At 38.5% G+C, this 18525-nt stretch overlaps 1 protein-coding gene across 4 annotated transcripts in view; it reads left to right on the plus strand.

Moving 5' to 3' along the window:
• The window catches only part of LOC149158211 (elongator complex protein), a 115231-nt gene extending 101401 nt beyond the window's left edge, over positions 1 to 13830 (plus strand). For 3 of the 4 annotated variants that reach the window (XM_089436155.1, XM_089436153.1, XM_089436156.1), the window contains 5 exons: positions 11185 to 11254; positions 12242 to 12477; positions 12551 to 12643; positions 12939 to 13017; positions 13187 to 13830. In XM_089436155.1, coding sequence (XP_089292281.1) covers positions 11185 to 11254; positions 12242 to 12477; positions 12551 to 12643; positions 12939 to 13017; positions 13187 to 13404 — 696 coding nt within the window. In that variant the 3' untranslated portion in view covers positions 13405 to 13830. The remainder of the gene's footprint in view (positions 1 to 11184; positions 11255 to 12241; positions 12478 to 12550; positions 12644 to 12938; positions 13018 to 13186) is intronic. The other variant, XM_089436154.1, reaches the window with a different exon arrangement.
• The last annotated feature ends 4695 nt before the right edge of the window (positions 13831 to 18525 follow it).

The raw sequence follows: 18525 nt of genomic DNA on the forward strand, positions 1-18525 counted from the left end.
GACAAGCCCACCAAACTAGCTCACAAATGTAAAAATAAGCGTCACAAGGAGCCAAATAATAATATGTGCATGTCGTAGGGCCTTCCAAAGGCTCAATAATATCTTGCAGTGCCATATTGAGGAATAAATTCCTCGGAATATGAGGGACAAGGGGGTGGCCCCTTGTTCTCCAAGTAGTAGATCTGTGGTGCTCTCAATGGGTTTGAGGGCACATCAATGACCCCATGGGTCTCCATATGAATCAGAGATGCTTGTAGATCCTCTGCAATGGTCCAAGTGGTGGAATGAAGACTGCCATGACATGGTACAAGTGTTGGGACACTTGCCAAGAGTGTGGGGCTCTAGTGGGGGCCTGCTGGGCATACTGTACCAAGCATATCACCATCATCCCAAAAGCGGATTGCTAGTAATCTATCAACATTCATGAAAATTTTTGGAGTACTATTTGCTGCTGTGGAGGCCCATGGCTCTCTGTGCACACCCCACATGTGCCAATGTAAACCTCTGGGGGTTAGGATCCCATATAGGGAAACCAAACCCAAATGGAAACCACCTACACTTCATAATGGCATGCCCTTCTGTAGTGGCCTTTGACATGTGCTAGTGTCTCCAAGATCCAAAGGGGGTTAGCCAAGTACCTTATTAGGTGGTTTCAACCCTTAAAGGGGATAGTATGTCCAAGGTACATTCCTCTAATGGGGGTGGCAAGTGACAAATAAGTGAGATGGAATAGGGAATGAGAGGGGCAGTCCTGGGCCACATAGTGGGGCATAGGGGTAGCTAGATAAGGGGAAGCCCACACCTGGGTATGTAATGTATAGGAGGGAGCAATCGTGGTACATGAGGTGCCACGACCTTGATTTTTCCACCCTTCTTTATATGCCTTTTTCCTTTTATGATTTTTTTTTAATTAACTGCTCAGGGCTCAAAGGACAAAGCATGATGTGTAAGATATAGCAGTGATTAGCCCCTTTAAGGCATGGCGGTTCATTGCCCTTCCGGGGTTGGGACAACCATGGGTTCCTGAATGATAAAGGAGGCTCATCTAGGGCCTGTTGAACCAGGGTGATGGCCATGGATTGGGGTAGAGCTCATGTGTTGGCTTTTGCCCATGTGCTAATTATTTTTGCCCCAACCATCTTTTGCATTTTGTGGTACAATTTCCTGTTAAATGTGGCCAATTATGCTTTTTTTTCTTTTTTGTCTTAGTTGCTTCAACCTTTGGGGCATCATTATAGGCCTGACCCAAGGTGGGGGCAAGGAGATAGGGAGGCTAGCCCTATGTGGACCCAGGTGGGAGAAATGATGAATGGGGTATAATGAGTAGAAAGGGAGTAATATATGTGGGTAAAGGAGTGGGACCATGCACCCAAAGTCGGGGTTTCCCAAGTAGTACCACCCTAGAACCAAATGGTCAATAAAGGAGATCCCACGGGACTAAAATTCAAAGGTAACAACCAAAAGAGATCAAGGAGACAAGAGTACAAACTAAGCCCACTCTTTCCGCCAAATGCCCCATCAATCCATACCCAAAAGTATCCATGATAATTAAACCCAATACTCAATTATCAAATGACAAGACATACCTTTAGATTTGGGAGGCCCACCTTCAAACATATGATCAATACAGGTGGGTGAGGGACCACATGGCTGGCTCAGGTGGCAGAGAAATGGCACAACGAGCTAGTAGGAGGCATCAAGGGGCTGCTGGTTGCCATCTGAGGCTCATCATGGAGAAAAAGAGTTCACTTGGGGATATCACCCACAAAGTGGTGGGTAACAGGGGCATGCTTGCATGCTTCAATTCATCTCCCGTTGAAGCTCTTTGTGCATGTGTCCAAATTCATTGTACTTACTCTTCTTCTAGAGTCTATATAAGAAAAGACAGGGGTATAGGTTTATTCATTGAACAATAAACAATGAATTAGTTTGTTGTTGTTTTCCTGTAGCATATTTCATTGAAGAATTACTGAGCAAGTAGTAACAAACTTTGACAGTGTTGAATTCTTTCTTATTTTCAGAGCTTGGTAATCATTACCTTAAGATCAATAATTACACATTTAAAAAAATTCTCAACCTTAATTTCGTTTTTACGATTGAGTAAACATTATTAGATGGATATAGGATATATGAGATATTTATTGATGTTTGATTACAATCTAGGGCCCTGATATATATACATAGTCGGGGCGTCTTTTCATTAATAGACATATCTTTTCGTTATATATATATATATATATTGTTGTACATAATATAATATGTATTATACATTGTTGTCCGGAAGGGAATACCTTCTGCTGCTATATAAAACATCAACGCTCCTTAGCAAGGAAGGTATTCTTCCATGATGTTCTCCTCTAGTAGTCCCAATCATACCCAACCACTTCACATAGTATTTGCAGGACTAACACGATAGTCTTAAGACTACACTGTAAGTATCTATGATATTTCTTCTCTCCTAGTAGTCCCAATCACACCTAGCCAATTCACATGGTGTAGGAAAGACTTGTACCAAGCTACTCATTAGTCCCTCATTCACTTCACATGGCTGATGTGGGAAACCCTTGGCCAGAGGGAGAGTATCTACCCAATGTAGGAGAAACATCACAACTCCCTCTCAACGAGGGTGGACATTTTGCATCACGCCAGGCTTGTCTTCGAAGTATTCAAACTTCACTTTAGATAGAGCCTTGGTGAGAATGTCTGTTGTCCGCTGTTTGCTCATCTGTGGATATGCACCGGAGTTCCACTACTCCTCTATGTACCATGTCTCAGACGAGATGGTATTTGATCTCTATATGCTTTGACTTGTCGTGAAAGATTGGATTCTTTGAAAGCTTCACACAACTTTGATTATCACAGTATATCAAAGTTGGCTCTAACTCTAGATCAAATAACCTTGCAAGCAATTTCTGAAGCCACATTGCTTCACGACTTGCATCGCTGGATGTTATATATTCTGCCTCTGTTGTACTGAGTGCCATTAACAATTGCTTTCTGCTAAACCATGAGATCATACCTAATCCCAAACTAAAGCAACATCCTGATGTGATTTTCTTGTCTATTGCACTCCCTGCCCAGTCAAAGTCTGTATAACCTTGCAACTTTACTTCATTGTCTGAGACATATCTGAGTCCATATCCAACCGTACCATGTAGGTACCTCAATACATGCTTTGTTGCTACCAAATGTACATGTATAGGCTCAATCATGTACTGAATCAATGTGTTCACTACAAAGTATATATTTGGGATGGTATTACAAGGTACATCAAGGATCCAATCAACTGTATAAACATCATGGGGTCAACCAAATCTGAAGAAGAATCACTCAAGAACTTTAGATTCGTAACCATATGTTTGGCCATGGACTTGTAGTGCATCATCTCAAATCTTTGCAATATCTCAATTGTATACTTCCCTTTTTTGAAGAATCAAGGGCAATTCTATGTAGTGTGATTCCTTTTGAGTTTATAACAATTTGTGGAGTCTTTTTACTTTTCTTGTTAGCTTAATCTTCTTCTTCTTCTTATTAATGCATGTGTGTGTACTTCATCAAATTGCTACCAAAAACATAAGAACAAGAACACAAGATGTTGGCTCTCTGCTAGGGTCAAAACCACTCTTCTCTTGAGAGGAAAACCATTTAGTAAGTTTCTCTTATTGAAGCTTTTTATTGATCAACGCCAAACCCTAGACCCTTAACTAGAATGTCCTCCAAGCACAAGTCAAGTCCTTTCTGTTGGAAATAATACTGAGAGGGGGGGTGAATCAGTATTATCAGATCAATAAAACCTTTTCAATTTCATACTCAGAAACATATACGCGACTTCAGTTAAGTGAATCCGCGTGTACACGCGACTGTGTCTAAAGCAACTAGCGTATATGCAGATATCTTATGATTCAGTTAATCTTATCTTCAGTAAATGCATCAGAACATTATTAAGCAATTTAACAGTAAACAGGTGCAGTATAACAGAACAGAACATCACACAAGAGCCACACACATGAACACCATGATATAAGGTGGAAACCCAATGTGGGTGAAAACCACCTGCTGCAATTCGTCTCTTTCTTCTTTAATGAGAAACTTCTTTTACAATATACTGGTGCAGTCCTTTACCAGTATGCAGGCTACAACCTGCAGAGGGCTACAACCCTCTCTTTCGTTTTCCAACTACTTCTGGAAGGGAGCTACAACCCCCTCAGCTCTTGTACTAGCTGATCCATTTACTAGTACGTAGGTGCTGACCCTACAACCTTCAGGGACCACGTTTCATCAATTTTCAGACTGGATCCAAGAGTACAAAGCAAACATTACCGCAATACAATCATCAACTTATACTTGCATCATAATTCATTAAACAACCCAATACCGAATCACTGAAACCCTGTCATCAAGAACACAGAACCCAAACCAGAATCTAGAACTCTGCAACAACCACCAGAATCAGCAACAACCTGAAATATCAACCCTTATCATGCATACGCTACTTCACTGTACCAAAACCGCGTGTATACGCGCTTTCTCCAAAGGCAACCCGCGTGCAGATCTAGAAATGATTACTTCTGCCTTTGCTGTCAGATCCGACCCTTGTCAAGCGTCCCGAACAGATAACCAGCAATACCAGATCCTCTCACTGCGTCAGACACCCACACACATACTCTTTGCCTAGTGATCTTCTCCTTATATAGCCTTAGGCCTTGTTCAATACCAAGAGCCAAAACCATAGAAACACAATACCATCAACTTCAAAACTAGGGATCGACACGCCCGTCGAGACACAATGGTCCGAAACCATAGGCACATCTTCCAAGGACTAACCGCCATGGACCAAAGGTACTTTTCCACATACACGCGCTTTTTCTGAAGCCAACCTGCGTGTACACGCGACTTGGGCTTAACAAACCTGCGTGTATGAACTTCCTTGGCAAGCTGTACTAGGATCTGTCTTCTGAGTAAGTTGCCATCACCTGTACCAACTTCTGAGCATCTGTACCAACCTCTGAGTGAGTTGCCATCAAGGACAACACTTGAATCATAATGCCAACACTTTCTCCTTTCTGCACTTTGTTCGCCGGCACTTTCTTCTCCGGCACTTCGTCCTCCTCCTTCCAACACTTTGTTCTTCTTTCAACTGTTGGTAAACCTTGTTGCTCTAGATGAGATGCTTCTCTTCTATACTTAGAGATATCCTTCACTTATGTAGACACCTTCCTTCAAATGAGATCCTTCTTGAGATGTAGGTGTAGACTGAAGTGACTGTACAACAGCCCTAGATTCTCGCACGTGGGAGGTTTACTTGATGTTGTATACCCTTCTCTCCTTCGCTTGAGTACCCTTCTTCTACGCTTGAGTAGGAGGCCTTGTAGGCCTAGATTTAACCCCAAACAATGAGAGATAGTTGACTGTTTGTTGCTGTTGTCATAACCGCAGAGACAGCCTTCCTTTCCTTGCACGTGTGGCTGTAACTAGCCCTAGAACAGTCCTCTTAGGCTCGGTTATGTATCCTTCTTCTTCGCTGCACTTGGAGACCTCTTCTTCGTCCTTCATTACCCTTTACTTTCCTCTTTTCTTCGCAGATTTCAGAGATGTGAATGCATTTTCTTTGGAGGAGTGGACAGCCTCTATATATAGAGGACTGTCCCTCCTTTAGACCGACTTACTATCTTTGCTTCGGATGGCTTCTTTGGTGGTGTTACATACTTGGAGGAGACTTGACTTTGCTTGGAGGGTTATCCTTTGACTCTTATACAAACATATACATGGTGTAACATACCCTTAAGGTCTTCAACATTTTCTTTTGACCATTTGACTCAACTATAGCACTTTAATATGTGCTAGACCTATTTCAATGAGCAAGAAACTCATTGACATATATTATAAAATAATAATTTTTTTCTTGAATAAATACAAATATCAAAAGTACATTTATGAAGACTGAACCTAGTTACATTTCCTTCAACACCCTTGGCTAAGGAAGATCTCATCTGGTCTCTGCCACACTTCTAATCCCAAGAAATAGTGCATTAAACCCAAATCCTTCATTTCGAACTCTAAAGTGAGCTCCCTCTTGCACCCATCTATGAGCTTCTCATCCCTTGTAAGAAACAAGTCATGTACATATAGTACCAATATCAAGGGCAACCATCTTCAACCTTGTGGTAAAGGTTGGGATCTGCATTACTCTTGGTAAACCCCAAGCTCATCAAATAACTATCTATTCTGGCATACCATGCCCTGGGTGCTTGCTTAAGCCTGTACAAAGCTTTCTTTAATTTACAAACATGGGACTCCTTCCCATGGATCACAAAATCTTGTCATTGCTCTATGTACACTTCTTCAATTACACCATTCAGAAAGGTAGCCTTTACATCCATCTGGATAATAGAAGCAATAGAGATGATAGATCTAATAGAAGTGTACCTAGATATTGGGGTAAATGTTTCATGATAATATTTTCCCTCTTTCTGGGAGAATCGTCTAGCCACAAATCTAGCCTTATACTTTTCTGTGCTGCCATCTGTGGCATGCTTGATCTTGTAGATTCATTTTGAAGTCACCACTGACTTCCCTTCTGGTCTCAAAACCACGTCCCACACATCATTTTTCATGATAGATTGGTATTCTTCCATCGTAACATCCTTTCACACTTGCAGTTTTGCGGCTTCCTCAAAAGTGGAAGGTTTTGAATCAATGATATTACTCATTAGCTCCACATAGCTGGAAAACTTGTGTGGTCTCTTGCTCTCTCTGAAGGAGCCTCTAGGAGCTGCATGTTTTTTTGCTTCCAGCAATGTGTTCTGAAGCTATACTGGTCTCTTCTTTACGACTGTAACCTCTTTGGGTGGATCTACTGGCATCTCTGGCTCCATTGTCTCATCCTGATCTTCTGGGATATGTTCTTCTGGAGTAGAGTCAATCATCACTGTATCCTTTAGAGCCTCTCTCCTCTCTGTCCTCGTCCATGTGAGACTCTAGATTTCCTGAAAGTTGCGTCTTCATCAAAGGTGTCATCTCTGTTAATCTCAATCTTTCTCTGTTCGGAGATGTATATTCTATAAGCCTTTGAAGTCTCACTGTATCTAACGAAGGTGCGCTTCTTTCCTAAAGGCTCTAGCTTCATTCTCTTTTCCTTGGGAACATGTATGTACACTAGACAACCAAATATCCTCAAGTGGCTGACTTATGGTTTCTTCCCGATGAATACCTCTTTTGGTATCTTGTTCCCCAATATCTTATGAGGACTTCTGTTCTGAACATATACAGCTATTCTGGATGATTCTGCCCATATAGATACTGGGTTACAGGTAAGTTCAGGTCATCGATCATTGCTTTAGCTGCTTCTACAATTGATTTGTTCTTTCTCTTTGCAACCCCATTTTGTTGGGGGTTGTAGGAAGTTTCCAACTCCCTCTTAATCCCTGCTTCTCTGCAAAAGTCTTTGAACTCATTTGAGGTGTATTCACCTCCATTATCTGTCCTGAAAACTTTAATATTTCTTCCAGAGAGATTTTCTACTAAAGCCTTGAATTCTTGAAACTTGTTGAAAAATTCATCTTTTTCTTTCAAGATATAGATCCATGTTTTGCGTGAGAAATCATCAATAAAAGTGACATAATATAAAAAGTTACTTAGAGATGGTACAATCATTTATCCACATACATCTGAATGTATAATGTCCAGGATCCCCTTGGATCTATTGTTACTGCTTGGAAAACTTGCCTTGGCATTCTTGCCAAGTGCACAACCTTTGCATACTCCATCATGCTTCACTTGCATATCTGGTAGACTTATGGCCATTTTGCTCAAAACTGGCAAGGCTTTATAGTTGAGGTGAGCAAATCTTCGGTGCCATAGCTTGCTGGAGCTAATACTATTGTGTACAAGAGCTTGTGTTGAGTGTCCCTTTAATTTATACAATCCTCCCTATTGCACACCAATCACATTGGCTGAATGATGAATCTATACTTGAACCTGTAGGCCATAAAAGGACTTGGCCATCAACAAATGCTACTATGAAGCTTCGATCTTCTAAAGTAGAGATAGAGGGAAGATTCTTCTTAAATCTTGCACAATCAATACATCTTTTACTGAAATGGAGTTACCTAAATCAAGTTGGTAGGATGTTTGTCCCACTCCTTTTACTGCATGCTTTGAATCATCTCTAAGTTCCACCTGAAGGGATGAAGTCCTTTTTTGTCAAATTTGTAAAAGAATTTCGGAACCCAGTCATGTGCTTGGAATCACCACTTACTACTAGCCAAATATTGCTTCCTTGAGTGATGGTGCCTGTGAGAGCTGAGACAAAGACATACTCTTCATCTTTTGTCTCGTCTTTTTATGAGAAGTAGAATCCTCCATATCTGCTGCATGTGCATGATGTTTTCTTTTTCCCTTTCCCTTGAGAACACTGGTAAGCAAAGTGTCCCAACTTCTGACAGTTGTAACACCTAATCTTAGATACATCCTTCTTGTGATCTGGAATTGATCTTCTATTTTTCTTCGGATTGTTGTTTTTCTTTCTTTTCCTTTCTTCACATGAGCAGCAAGAGCTTGATTTTCTTCATCATTGGTCTTCTGTGCCTTAAATATCAGTCATGATTCTTCTTGAGCACAATCTGTCCATAGCTTATCAAATTTAGGTAATTTCTTTCTTGCACAAATTATTTGAACAAATACATCCCAAGAAGAAGGAAAACCATTTAAGAGTTGTAGTCACAAGCTCTGCACCATCAACTAAATCTCCAATAACTGCTAGCTGATCCTTGATCTGAGAAATCCTCGTGAAGTAGGTAGAAACTGAATCTGATTTATTCATCATTACATTTCTGGGTTGATACCTTAGAGTTAGATTCCTGCTTGTATTCTTGCTTTCATAAATTCATATAATGTTGATAATGCATCAAACATTTCCTTTGGTGTCTTCAATTTTGATACATGAGGAATCGAGTGGTCTTTGATTGAATCTGACAAGATCCTCTTGGCCTTGATCACATTCTTCTTATGCTTTGCCTCGGCCTCTTCCTCTTTTGGTTCTGGGAGGTCTTTCTTGACATAATTCAAGAGCACATTCCCTTCTATTTGAAATTGTCTGCTCCATCTAGCCTATCTTCTACTCTGAAATTGGACACCATCTTGTAAATGGAAAATTAAATTAACTTATTTCCAACTATGGACTCATGGAGTAGTGTTTTTAACTTTTTTTTAACATGACCTTCACTTTAAGAAAGCCTTTTGTTTTGTTTTATATGGTAGGAAGTACCATAGGCCAATGGTTTATATATATATATATATATATATATTGTTGTACATAATATAATATATATTATACATTGTTGTCCGGAAGGGAATACCTTCCGCTGCTATATAAAACATCAACAGAGAGTCCATCTACTGAGTTTCTTTTTATTTTTTCACAGCTATTTAGCAAGTACGCTGTAATTCTTTTTTTTAGTGACAGTGATTTGATTTAGGATAGTCCTGTGAGTTTCCAATATAATTGTTATGCTGTATGTCTTTATAGGCTGTAGCATTATTAGAACAACAATTTTGAGTGGCTTTTAGGTTTCACTGTTTCAGCTATATAGTAGTTTAGAAATTCTTCTAGTGTGAAGTCTGGTGACCATGGTTTAAAAATATAACAGCTATGTCCCATGTGAAACAATCAACATCATCTATCGGAATGTGAAGACTATTGGGCTCTAGTTTGAAGATAACTGTGGTAACTTTTCAGTGAAAGAAATGAAAAAAAGTTGATGCTTCTCCAAGTTTTCACTAAAAGAATGTTTGTTCAACCTGAAATGCTCTTGAAATATCGTAGAAAATTACCTTTGTCCACACTTTTATGCATTTCAAATCTTCTCATTCACAAAAATCTAACGTCAACATCCTTAATGTACTCAAACTGGTGTGTTATATGTGAAGATTGACAAAAGTTAGGTTTTGGGAGGGTTATCCATAGAAGAAAGCAAGGGTGGTGGGACCCCCATCTTGCTTTAAAGATTAAAAAAAAATAGTTTTCTATTATTTCTTCTTGTGTGTTCTGAGTACCCGTAGTTTTCTATGCTTCGGCAACCCCATGTACTGGAGCATCTGATTTTAGAAAGGGCCATCACTAGTGAAGTCCACAGGTACTGCAGGCATACAGAGGGTGGCGAGGGGCATCACTGATGAAGTTCCCAAGTCCAGGGACCATAAAGAAAGTGTCCCTGTGGAACACTAGAAAATAGTAATCAATATGTATTTTAAAGGCAAGTCAGTAACTGTAGAAACAAACTGTTTCCACTGACGTGATATTGTACACTGCACCTTCTTTGTAAACCTTATTTAAAAGTTGATAATAAATAAAGCCTTGTTCCTAAAACTACCTGTTGCCTTTATGTTGTAGTCTGTAGAATAGCTTTCCACTTCTAAGCTTCCTGACTGTGATAAGCAAATAGTTCACAAGATAATGTGTTCTGTCATCAATTTGCACATTTCTTACTAACGTTATTATGGTCAATATAATTTGGAGATGTAATTTTAAAACTCTTCAAAATGAACTTTTATGTTTATATTTATTAAAGTGAAGCATTCGATAGCATGAGCTACAAGTGAAATCTCCAGGTTATGGCCTGCAATGTTCAAGTTGTACTATGGTGAAGACAACCATTCATTAATTGTCATCGAAAATATTCAACTGGTGTTAACTATGTTATACTACTATAAAATTATAAATGAATTCATTGTTAGAACCATAGAATATGCGCCTTCTCAAATCAGGTTGAAGGGTATTTTGTTCTGACTAACCAAATCTATGCACAAGAATATGGTTGAATATGACTTGCCTGTTTGCACTGAGTTATTTCCTACTGAATGCAAGGCTCATGTTTCCTTCCCAATCAATGTTGAAAAATTGCGAGAGTAACAAGAGATGAGGGTCATTGAAGGTAGAAGTAAAAACTAACATCATATTAAGCTGTTGCTTAAAAGCTTCTCAGAGATTAAAAAATAAAAAATTGGTGACCTTCTGTCGAAAAGTCATTCAGAATGCCCGCTTCAGGTCTCAAAAGTCTAGCTTATTATATTGGTTCTTGTAACTTGAACATGGTAAACTCGTACCTTTGTCCTGATGGTTGAACACGATTGGTTTAGTTTTCCTGCCCTTGCCCATTGAATTTGACTTAGTGCTGTACTGTGCAGGTTAGTGTCATGGTGAGACATCTATCATTTTCATTGGTAGCAAACCTCATAAATAACCTGCGTTGCCATGGTTTGTTTCTCCTTTCCTTAATTTCTCAGCTCATGCATCTTTGCATATGCATGCCAGATTACCATGGTTAAGAAGCTTATAAGCAACATGTTTATGTGCAAACTGATACAAATCATGTAGTGTGACTATTGTTTACTTCCAGCTGAGCTATAGTATTTAATTTTTGGGAACTTCATTTGTTGCATGCACTGGATGCACAGATCTTGGCTTTCATAAACTAACTATTTTTCTCTTATGCATTCAGCACACAAACCTTAGCTTTTAGCAAGGAAAAACAATCTTTTTATTTTCCTTTGTATTACTATTCTGTTGTCTGTTACCATCTGGTGTTTTACAGTGTTTAATTAGGGTAGTTATCTGTCTGTTACCATCTGGTGTCTTACAGTGTTTAATTAGAATAATTATCTGGCATTATATTTAGCATAGACCAAGAGAAACAGTGACTAATGAGAAAAGATAAACATTACTAGTACAATTGTTGTAGGTGAGATCAACGTGGATGCAAGGATTGAACACCAAATGTCAAACGAAATCTTTTCCTATAGGCCTCTCTTTGAATGGGCCAATTCTAAAATCAAGCTGGTTACATCTTACAAGTGAAAGTTTTGGTGCATGTGTGTGTTCTCATGCACTAATGTTACAATCCTTAGGCCATGTCCCACTTGTGTACGGCATATGACAAATCACCTATTTTTAGTTGATTGCAGAAGTAGCAGATAGTTCTTTGCTCATAACAAATTCCAAAGAGACCTTAATACCCTGATTAAGATGCTGATTCATATCAGCAGTGATACAAAACATATTTCTCATCCTGCATTCAAGGAATGGAATCTGGATAGCATTGTGTTTCATTGTGAATTCTTATGGTTATTGATGATCATGATCATTTTCTTCATACAGTAGTTTAACTTATATCAAGAAGCAAATCAGTAAATTAGTTGGGGGTCCACACTACCACTCATGTAATCTTTCTAACTTGCTATGCAGATGAAATCTCATCTCTCATGTTGTTGGTACATTCTGACTTGCATGAACCAAGAATTGTGACAGCCCTCAAGTATCTGTCCAGTATGATAGCCATTTTAGAACCAATTACCCCATTATCCACAGCTTCATTGAAAGTGAAGGGAAACCCTGACAAGCTCGCTGCATTAGAAGGAAATTTGAAAAAGGGGAAATTGTGTTTACGAGTGAAACGTCGGAATGGAAGAGTTCGAGAACATGTAAGTTTCCTGAATTGGTGATTCATGTTTCTAGTTCTAATATTCATGCTGCTGATTCCTAGTCTTATTTCAGATTGAAGAGTTCACCCTGGAGCAGGCAGATGTGAAGTTTTCTGCAATTTCACATGGGAAGTTCACTGTTAGTGGAAATAGTAATTTGCCACAGGTTAGCTCATGAGTGTTTGTATAATGCTTCTTTTAGAAAGATGCACTGTTTCATGTTATCTAGATGTCAATTACAACCTACCTGTTTTTTCTGTCTGCTCAAGACAGTGTAGAGAGTCTTGCTTACCTTGTTCAGTTCAATTTTATGAACGCTTATCCATGCTAATCTGGAAAGAGAGTTGCATTAGTTTTGTGGAAAACAGTCCAGGTTCATGTGCTTAGAATTTGGTATTTCATGGGAAAGTTGTCCTCTGAAAAATCTGTTTATATTAAATTATTTCGTATAAACAATGTAGCAGGTTCAATTCAATCTCCAGTTAACAGAAAAAGAACGGGAGGATCGGGCAAAGGTTATACTTCCATTTGAACACCAAGGTACCATGAGGGACATGTGCATTTTACTCCTAGATTTTTCTTGTAGTCAAACCACTCTCATTTTATTATGGAAACTTTTTCGGATGAAGGCCTATTCATTCATTATTATCGTTTCATGCATCTCCTGATGTGATATGTTGTTTGCATTAATGTGTTTGTTTACATTCAGGTAATGGGAAGGAACTACAAATCTATGATGGCCGAAAAGGAATATCTACCTGGAGAGATTCTCCTGTTTCAGATTCACATCCGGTCAATACAGATCCAAATTTTGATTCATTCAGTGCTTCAAAGGAAAGTGGAAGAGGGGAGATACATTATGTGCGAGATTCAGATGACGAGGCTCTGGATTCAGATGAAGATCCTGATGATGATTTGGACATTTAAATATTTATGAAAGTTTATATAAATTGAGATTTAGTAGTAGTTCTTGATTTGTCTATCAGAGAGCCCATTATATGGTGTAGTGTCTTTGTTATGGGGGTTCCTAATTTTACCTCTTAGACAATGACTCTAATCTCTGGAAATTTCCGCCACATTGATTTTACTAAGATGGATTTGTAGGCTGTTCCCTCCTTGTTAGTGTTCACTGATCCTCGTGGACAATACAATAGCATCTTCTCCTTTGAGGGGACAGTGAAGAAGAGATAGACTGGTCATTTGCATTTTTGAGTCTTACCAGGTTGCAAGAAAATGTTTACATATTCACTGTTAGCTTATGTGGCAGAGAATTATTTGCATTCAAAAGCAAGAAAAAAGGGTCTAATCTGATATGCACACAGAATTAAAATTGGAACAGAGGGGTTGATATGATTATGCTGTTTAAATTGATACTCTGGGATAACTAGGTGCTCTGAAGGTTGGAGAGCTGATAGAATGATGAGTACTCTGAATTCTTTATTGTGCCGAGAGGCACTCTCCAACCCAGTATGGTGAAGATGTTGTGATGCCCTGTCCTGTCCTTGACTCGGTCAAATCACATAAAAATAAAATAAAAAAATAATAATTATAATTATTAATAAAATATTTTGACTTGGTCAAATTACGTAAAAATAAAATACATAAATCTATTTATATTTATAATTATAATTAATAATTAAACCAGCCTAGATCCATCTTAACTCCAGATCTACCAAGTGCTAAGAGGGATCAAATCTCTTTTCACTTTAAAAGAGGTTTGCACCTCAAGAGATTGGATCTCTCTTGGCGCTTGGTAGATCCGGAGTTAAGATAGATCTAAACTGGCTAATATTATGTTCTGATAGTCTTGATGAGCTGCCCTAGACCAAACAATCACCTGCCATGAATTTGCTAGATAATTGATATCCTTGTACTTGTCTAGGTGGCATTGAGAATGATTCTAGTGAGCGGCTTGAGAAACCCAGAGATAGAGCTTAGGCAAATTAATTTGCTTAATGCGAGCTGGTCTCTTACTGGAGGCCCTGATTCAAAACCTATAAAGGAAAATGCCCAAGCGATGCTGGACATTTGAAGCAATTCAATAAGAGAGAATCGTGCTTTCCTAAAATAATTCTCAAGTACAATAATGTTTAAGAATTGTGCTGGCCTATTGGGAATCTGCGATTGAGTTTGAAGTCAATCTGTATATCACCAGTGTTTCCGCTAAAGGTGCTGCATGTAATTATACAGTATTCATTACCTGAGTGTTTCTACTGTGTGTTAAAATCACTAGCATAAACCATTCAAATCCAAAGATTATTTTTTATAGGATAGCATACTGTACATAAGTTGGACAAATTGAATGCATCTAATGGTTGCAGGGTTTTTTCCAAAGTCATCATTGTTTTTCTAGAATGAAGTAATAGATTCATGCAGTTAAGTTGTGGACACTGCAATTTGATAACATAAATCTATTAAAATCTCTTTATTTTTTATTTTTATTTTTGAATAAAATGTTTTCTCGAAACATTAAAATAAAACGATATGTAAAACATCTCATACAAAAAAGGAAGTACTACATAGCAGCTTCCACAAGCCAAAAAGCTAACACAATGTGCATCTCATTGGCTAATAAAAAATCAGAATAGTGCAAGCCCCACAGGCTTATACAAAACCCAATCATATGGCCACATGCTAGAACCAGAAGCATTTAAAACATAACGGGGCCCTTGAGGGCCACATTCAAGATTGATATAAACACCAAGCAGTAATGATGGATCACATGTTACGTGGAGGATCACATGTTAGGTGGTAGGTCTCAATCTCAGGATCAACAGGTGGATTATCATTTACAAGTCAATGCCCCATTCATTCTCTATTTGTTGTTTTGAGTGTTTATACATGGATATTGCCAAGTCCAAGTGGGGTACTTGTCATTCTCAAGTTGTTGAGGAGGTGGCCCAGTGTGGGGTTCTTGACTTTAGCTGCAATGAGCATTCCATTGATAGGCTTGTCTTCCAACTTGATGGTGAGGCCTGTTGTTGGAACAATGGGAATGGGTCAAGCTAGGCAGCGAATAATCTTCTGAGGGGACCTAGCACTTTGTGCAAGTTATCATGCCCTATAACTCCATAATATGTGAAGAAGTGCAAGTTCTGGATCCACTATCCATCTTGCACCTAGATTTTCAAGGGCAAGTTGGCATAGATTAAAATTCTATTAAATTAGGTGAACCCATCATGTGATGTTCTTGAAAATGTTATCATTCCTCCTTTTCCTTACAAAAAGCATAATTTCTATTGAAGAAGTTTCTAAGCTACTTGGAAGACTACAATGCAAGGCGGGCTTTCTAAGAAATAGAGCAAGGCACTAGCCACAAAGGTTAGATGATTGGAGTTAGATTGACTTTGTAGAACCAGAAAAGACACTTGATAGTTGCATATATTGGATAGAAAGGAAAATTAGGAATGGATACCCCTAGATATTTCAACCATGGGCTAAAAGGCATGCCACCAAGCATTAAAGGTTGTGTTTGATTACATGGATTTCCTCAATAGATGAGCTTTGGTCAAGATTCTTGGTTCACTTTTAGATTCTAGACTCGTCTCTAGTCTTCATTGGGTAGTTTAATTAGTATTGCCTACCATCGAAAGATTGATGTCTAGACAAAGAGAGTTAATTAGGTAATGGAGGATATATCAAGGATGTATATGATGGATTGACATAATCAACAGGAGAAACATCTTCCCTTGTTGGAGTTTCTCTATAACAATAGTTATAACAACTCCATTAGGATGTCTCCTTATAGATTCCCTATGGTAGACCATGCCAGACTCCATTGAGTTGGCAGTGGTTGAAAGATTGTACATTATTGGGACTTGACGCGTTAAGAGATAGAGGAATAGATGGCAGGTGTCAAGCTGAGGCTTAAGGAAGCCAAGGACTATTGAGTTATGTCGATGCTAAGCGGACATATGAGAGTTATGAAGTGGGAGAGTAGGTTTTTTCATGGTTAAACCATCAAAGAGTTTCATTTAGGTTTGGGAATAGAACAAAGTTGTCACCTTGGTTCATTGGGTCATTAGGTTTCTTGAGAGAATGAGACTAGGTGCTTATTGTCTTGAGTTATCATCCTATATGAGAAATACCCATAATGTATTTCATTTTTCAATTCTTAGATGTTATATGCTAGATGCCTCAAATGTTTTAAAGTTGGTGAATTGTAGGTTTTCGAGGAGGATATTGTTTAGGTCTAACAACTCTATGTGGAACCAAAGAGCTCAGTAGCCTAGTAGCCAACTTTTTGACAAGGTCAAGGATTCATGGGACCAATACATATTATGGAAATCACACACATGAAGAAACCGAGATAACTTAAAAGAGTTCTTTGTATTGCAATGCATAATGAAAAAAGTAAAGCTTTCTTATATAGGATTACAAGCAAGTCGAGTCATTCCACTTTATGAATGTGGAATAGATTGAGAAACACTATAAAGTGAAATAAGACATTAACGCATAAATAATCTAATGTTAAATTGACTTTATTAATACCTAATTCTAATATGTAACTGACCATTATAAACTAATATTTACTTTAACACCCTCCCTTAATGGTCATTTTACTAACCAAACTGAGCTTATCTCAGTATTTTACTATTTTTTTTTGGACCTAAAGACTTGGTGAGATTGTTTGCAATTTGGTTTTATGTCGGTTAATATTGTCGTTCGTTAGATCCTTCTACAAACTATTTGATGAAGTATCAATGTATCTCAACATGTTTGGTATGCTTGTGGTGTTGAATTTTGTTGCTATGGTCAGTCTTCAAAATGTTTCATTTGTACTTGTAATGATGAAAATATAAATTATATTTATAAAAGAAAAAATTATTTGAAGCATGTTCTTCGTGCTTACAAGAAAAATAAAATATTTAGTTTATTTTATTCAAAAGAAAATTTCACAAGGCATGTTCTTCATGACCTTATCAAAGCGAGAAAAATTGAAATTTGTATTTTGCCTCCACAAGTGACCAAATTAGCCTTCTAAGTCATCATGTTAGCTTGTGTTGAAGAATTAACGGCAATTAGGTGTAGTATGATTCTTCTTGCTTTGATAACAACTTGTGAAGTATTTTTATAATTTGTCTTGTTAGCTTAATCTTCTTCTTCTTATTATTAATGCATGTGTGTGTACTTCAAAATGCTACCAAAAACATAAGAACAAGAACACAAGATGTTGGCTCTCTGTCAGGGCCAAAACCTCTCTTCTATTGAGAGGAAAACCCTTAGGTAAATTTCTCTTATTGAAGCATGTTATTGATCAATGCCAAACCCTAAACCCTTGACAAGAATATCCTCCAACCACAAGTCAATTCCTTCCTCCGTTCTGCACTTTGATTTCCTGACACTTTGTCCTCCTCCTTCTGGCACTTCGTCCCCCTTCTTTCGGCACTTTGTTCTTCTTTCAACTGTTGGTAGACCTTGTTGCACTAGCTCTAGAAGAGACACTTATTCTTGGTCTATGATGAGACTCCTTCCTTCCTCTTGACCAAATGAGCTTCTTCCTTGAGGTGTAGGTACAAACTTGGTATGACTATCCTGCAGCCCTAATTTCTCGCACATGTGGGAGGTTTACTTCATGTTATAGGCTCTTTCTCCTTCACTTGAGGTTCCTTCTTCTTTGCTTGAATAGGAGGCCTTGTAGGCCTAGTTTTAGGCCCAAACAATGAGAGATGTTTCACTGTGAGTTGCTATTATCATAACCGCAGAGACAACCCTCCTTTTCTTGCACGTGTGACTGCAGCTTGCCTTAGAAATAGTCCTTGTTTACTTCGGTTTGTGTCTCTCCTTCTTCGCTGCACTAGAGGCTCCTTCTTCGTCCTTTGTTCACCCTTTTCTCAACGTCTTTTACTTCGCTGATTTCAGAGATGAGTTCATTACGTTATGAGTGAGTGGACAACCTCTATATGTAGAGAGGATTGTGCCTCCTTTAGGCCTACTTGAAGGCCGACTTGACTTCTTTGCTTCGGATGGCTTCTTTTGATGGTGTCATTGCTTGGAGGTGTTTTTTTTTACTCTAATACGTAAGTATAGCTAGTGTAACATGCCCTT

Source organism: Pinus tabuliformis, chromosome 5_2 (assembly GCF_031772625.1).
Source record: "Pinus tabuliformis cultivar Carrire ecotype Pingquan chromosome 5_2, CPIR1, whole genome shotgun sequence".
NCBI lineage: Eukaryota > Viridiplantae > Streptophyta > Pinopsida > Pinales > Pinaceae > Pinus > Pinus tabuliformis.